The sequence below is a fragment of the Ipomoea triloba genome, chromosome 12 (assembly GCF_003576645.1).
Source record: "Ipomoea triloba cultivar NCNSP0323 chromosome 12, ASM357664v1".
Taxonomy (NCBI): Eukaryota; Viridiplantae; Streptophyta; class Magnoliopsida; order Solanales; family Convolvulaceae; genus Ipomoea; species Ipomoea triloba.
This window is the reverse complement of record NC_044927.1, coordinates 26,230,255-26,235,918: the sequence shown is the minus strand read 5'-3', so window position 1 is coordinate 26,235,918 and position 5,664 is coordinate 26,230,255. Positions and strand designations below refer to the sequence as shown.

General features: G+C 35.3%; 1 protein-coding gene across 1 annotated transcript; it reads right to left on the bottom strand.

Moving 5' to 3' along the window:
- Window positions 1-1,084: 1,084 nt before the first annotated feature.
- On the bottom strand, window positions 1,085-5,184 carry LOC115998347 (vesicle-associated protein 1-2-like). The gene is made up of 7 exons (XM_031237899.1): window positions 4,915-5,184; window positions 4,718-4,788; window positions 4,281-4,362; window positions 4,070-4,185; window positions 3,793-3,951; window positions 3,160-3,237; window positions 1,085-1,400 (listed from the first exon to the last, which is right to left on the bottom strand). Exons 1-7 carry the CDS (start codon window positions 4,964-4,966, stop codon window positions 1,290-1,292), a joined length of 669 nt encoding a protein of 222 aa, XP_031093759.1. The 5' UTR covers window positions 4,967-5,184; the 3' UTR covers window positions 1,085-1,289.
- Between the last annotated feature and the right edge of the window lie 480 nt (window positions 5,185-5,664).

Genomic DNA, 5,664 nt, shown 5'->3' with positions numbered 1-5,664 from the left:
ATTGTTTCGACTCGCTTTTTGGCTTAACAATGTCTGGATGGTGCCCAGATCATCTCCTTATCGAGAAGGTATGTAGTCCATCTCCATGGTGTTTGTCCTCATCCGTACACCAACAGCAAATGACTATTACGTACGACACCAAACATTAGAACAATCGACATGCATTTGTTGATAAAATGTTACTCCGTACAATCTCATTCTTAATTAACAAAGTATTTACTCATCTCGTTGAACAAAAATATGATGATAGTATTAGTCGCAAAGTAAAGGTGACCAAGAATTCGCTAAATCTGTCAAATTCGCTTTCATTCCATCTGTATCCACTTACCACTTAAAATAGATGGGATACATATCCATTTAACGAAAATCTGATCCACCGCACCATTAGTGAATTAGACACGGATATGACTTCTCAAAATCTACTATATCCAATCCACTCCACTAATTCACTATATATAGACTATAAACATAGTAGCTCCATGTTGAGTTTCCTACTACACGTGTAGTCCAAATAAAATATTTGGTTTTAAGTCAGATTTGTTCTTCTTCACAGTGTCAACACTGCGTTGAAAATAAATGAAGAACCAATCAAAATATATTATGGTTACAAGAACTGTTATTTCATAACAAGCCCTAAACCTATAGTCGTCAAGAGCCAAACCTATTTATTTTATTTTTTAAAACTTAAAATCTGTCAAATTCATTCACCATTAATTAGTAGATTGGATTGAATCCACACCCCTATCAGATGTGGATGCATATGAGATTTTTCAAATTCACCTTTAGTATATTGGATGCGAATTCATCCCAATCTGTTCTAATCCACCCCGTGCTCATCCTAATTGTAAAGAATCAAGCAAAACGTTGTAAATCTTACACAAATTGTTGAACAAAAATATGATGATAACCCAACATTCAGTAGCCACGTAATGATTGATAGTGAAATAGAACTCTTGACTCTCTTCTTTGAATTAGAATAGTAAAATAGAACTCTTAATTCGTTGAATTAGAATTGTCTCAAAAGCTGTCATGTATTTTCTTCTTTGAGCCGTCATATGTTTTCTTTCTTGATCAGGACAAAAGATGATGCAATCAAAATATCAATATTGGAACGAAAATTTTGAATGTCATGTTCTGTCTAGTGTCTAGTATCTCTTGATTTATAGATGTACAGTTTACTAAAAAGGGGGAAACCCCCAAAGTATCAGGTTATAACCAAAACAATCTCTCATTTTTTAACTAAAAAACTTGCTCTCCAATCCATTGCAAAACCTCATCTTTGGGCTTGATCATGACTTTCTGAAAAGGTACCCCATTAGAATGCCAATCAAGCCTATAAGCAAAACATAGAGCAGGGGAACTCCGGCACGCTTTTGTGAACCTCCTCGCCGCAAATACTCCTGTATGATTGGTTAGAAAAGAGCTTCAATTAATCATTCTAAGCTTATGGGTACTCTGAAGAGCATAAACCTTAAAAATCTATACGTTTTAAAGGAAATGATGTAGTTCATTAGCCATGACCGAGAACGCTGTCATGACAGATTGACAGGTGAAGTCTCCAAATTAAGATTGTTTGAGATTTGAGCAGGCCTTCAATCATGTTCACGTTAAATGCAGAAAAAAAAAAGCATAGAATTATTCAACAATGCTCTAAGGCTTACAACCTCGGGATGCAGTGAAAGTGTGAAACTACTTTCAAATTGTGATGTGAAACATGAATTCTGGCCCAACTAAAGTAAGAACAGAATGGAAGGGCCTAGTATGATTCTATGTGCAATACAGGAAAGCTCTATCAATAGAAGAATTCACATAGAGGTTAAGTGTTGACAGATGGCAATTGATGGAATGAGATGTTTTTAGCTAGTTAACAGCCACACACACACACACACAAAAAAAAAAAAAAAAAAGAGTCAAAGCAATGAGAATGACACATACCAACTCTCGACGCAGTTTGCCATTTTGTTGAATAATGGCATCTCTCACCTCCATTAGTTTCACAATTTGATCCCTGGGCTGAAGTCATGCAAAAAAAAAAAAAAAAAAGAGTCAAAGCAATGAGAATGACACATACCAACTCTCGACGCAGTTTGCCATTTTGTTGAATAATGGCATCTCTCACCTCCATTAGTTTCACAATTTGATCCCTGGGCTGAAGTCATGCAAAAAAAAAAAAAAAAAAGAGTCAAAGCAATGAGAATGACACATACCAACTCTCGACGCAGTTTGCCATTTTGTTGAATAATGGCATCTCTCACCTCCATTAGTTTCACAATTTGATCCCTGGGCTGAAGTCATGCAAAAAAAAAAAAAAAAAAGAGTCAAAGCAATGAGAATGACACATACCAACTCTCGACGCAGTTTGCCATTTTGTTGAATAATGGCATCTCTCACCTCCATTAGTTTCACAATTTGATCCCTGGGCTGAAGTCATGCAAAAAAAAAAAAAAAAAAGAGTCAAAGCAATGAGAATGACACATACCAACTCTCGACGCAGTTTGCCATTTTGTTGAATAATGGCATCTCTCACCTCCATTAGTTTCACAATTTGATCCCTGGGCTGAAGTCATGCAAAAAAAAAAAAAAAAAAGAGTCAAAGCAATGAGAATGACACATACCAACTCTCGACGCAGTTTGCCATTTTGTTGAATAATGGCATCTCTCACCTCCATTAGTTTCACAATTTGATCCCTGGGCTGAAGTCATGCAAAAAAAAAAAAAAAAAAGAGTCAAAGCAATGAGAATGACACATACCAACTCTCGACGCAGTTTGCCATTTTGTTGAATAATGGCATCTCTCACCTCCATTAGTTTCACAATTTGATCCCTGGGCTGAAGTCATGCAAAAAAAAAAAAAAAAAAGAGTCAAAGCAATGAGAATGACACATACCAACTCTCGACGCAGTTTGCCATTTTGTTGAATAATGGCATCTCTCACCTCCATTAGTTTCACAATTTGATCCCTGGGCTGAAGTCATGCAAAAAAAAAAAAAAAAAAGAGTCAAAGCAATGAGAATGACACATACCAACTCTCGACGCAGTTTGCCATTTTGTTGAATAATGGCATCTCTCACCTCCATTAGTTTCACAATTTGATCCCTGGGCTGAAGTCATGCAAAAAAAAAAAAAAAAAAGAGTCAAAGCAATGAGAATGACACATACCAACTCTCGACGCAGTTTGCCATTTTGTTGAATAATGGCATCTCTCACCTCCATTAGTTTCACAATTTGATCCCTGGGCTGAAGTCATGCAAAAAAAAAAAAAAAAAGATTTAAGGAAATTGGTAGCTAGGACAAGGGTGAAAACGAATAACATATGTTTATATAAATAAAAGACAAATGTGTCTGTGTGAGAGACTGTGAGGCTACAAAAATTTTGGTGATGACTGATACGATGAGAATGATGAAGTTTTTGGCACAAAATTTGATGGAGCAAGCATATCAAAAGCGTCACAAAAATCCATTTTGAATGATGCCACTGGAACTTAAATGGAAGTAAAATTGTTAGCCATGGTAGTCAAAGTTGTTGACTCCTTGAAATCTGAATAAGATTGTTTTATAATCATGCTTTTGAGCCACTAGTAGAAGCAATCACTAAATGACACCGAATATTTATGATAAAGTATCAGCATCACCATATTGGCATATTCTCTCAAAGCCTATAATAATAAATCTATAATGAGCAATGTAACTGACTATCTATCAACTCCAAATAATAGATGGCAATAAAAACAAGGAAAGAAAGCTTGATTCCATAGTATAACCCAAGATAGTATTGCAGAAAATGGAACTCACAGCAGAATTCTCATCCTGATTCACCATTTCAGTTCTAGAAGCCCTAGGTGAATGCACTTCTTCAGGTTCTTCTGGAACTGGAGATGGCGGTCTTGGTGGTGAAACGTAAACAACTTTCAACTTGCACTCCTGGACATTCTTCCCGACCTCCTTATTAAACTTCACATTAAAAAAACACGCACAGTAAATCGCTCATCATTTTACATGTTTGGCAACATTTTAAGGCAACAAAACTAAATTTACAAAAAGAGAAGGCAAACAAGAGAAAGATATTTACCGTTTCTTGGGAGATATCTTTAGGTGTAACGCCAGGGTGAGTACTCACACACTGTATGAGAAACTTGTCTTTGCATTGCATATCAAGAGGTGCCTCACTCTGAGGTTGCATTGTAACTACAACCAATTCACAAAATCAAACAAAAACGGATCCACGAAAGAGACAAAATCTGAACTTAAAAAAAATGAGAACCCTCTTACGAGGAAATCACCTGTAACATTACACCTTGATCTAGGGGGGACAACGCCACTGTTTGGCCTAACAGTATACTTCCTCGGATTTGTTGTTTTAACCTATAATCAAGACTCATAAGCATTACTTCACCCCAAAAATTGAAAGGATGGCCAGTAACAACATTTAAATGATAGATCCCAGTTACATTCAATTATGAAAATATGCAGAATTACCAATTATATTATCACCTCAACATCTTAATATGGAACACTGTCTCTTTAACCATTAATATTCAATGCCAAACTTCACTTGAGTTTGCTAAAGTTCTACTCCTCTAGCAAAGCTTAAATTCCAAGCAAATAAACAGTGACAAGCGTTTACCAAAACAGACATAGAGCGAAAACAAATCCACCATGAATTAACAAAAACAGGGTAAAATACATAGAAAACATACAAAGAAATAAAAATATACACCTTGAAAGCAGCGTGAGAATCCGTTTTGTTGAGCAGCTCAAAAGAACATGAGATTGGTTTCCTAAGCTCGACTGTTTCGAATCGAACCAAACAATTAAAGTTTAAATTATTAGTATTGCTCGAAAATCCATACAGAGTTACTGAATACAAAATTCGAGGTTCTGGATTAGCGAGATGAATCTAATAAATAAACTTACATGGGAATCTGAGCTCGAGGGGATCGATGATCAACAGCTCCTCAGCACTCATCCCTACAAGTCAAAGGCGGAGAAATTGGTCGATTTGGTGAAAGGGTTTATGGGGGATTTTAGATCAGAATAAATAGAGGGAAACAACGGGGAATTTTTTCTGTGTAATTCAAAGATTCCGATGGCGAGATTCCTGGATGTCAATAACAACACTGATGAAAGAGACGCTTGATGAGAAAGTTATCACCGGAAATGCTTTGGTGTTTCCGTAATGCGTTCTGAGCTGTAATTTTCACCTTTTTTTATCCATTTTCTTTTTCGAGGGAATCTCCGCTTCTCTCAAGTATTTTAGTAGGATTTAGTTGTAATTCAATTGCAATATTTGTTCTTTGGTAATAGAAATTATATTCTTCTTTTGAAAGAATTACAATTTTTGAAATGAGAAAAAAGAAAGAAAAAGACGTTTTACCATTGATTATTATTAGTTTTATTATTACACAAAGATATTTTAGTTTTATACCACTTATTCCCTTCCCTATTTTCAATAATTATATCCCTCCTTATCAAATAATATAATTGTAACAGAGTCAGTAGTACTAAAAAAAAAAAGACCCTTCACGGGTAAAAATTTTAAATAATATAATTTGAATTTCTATTTTATTCACACATTATAATTTTCCGACTGAATTACAATTTCTTTTCCCCTAATTCATTTCGCCCAACCAAATGCACGTTAGTACATTTTACATTACCAAGTAT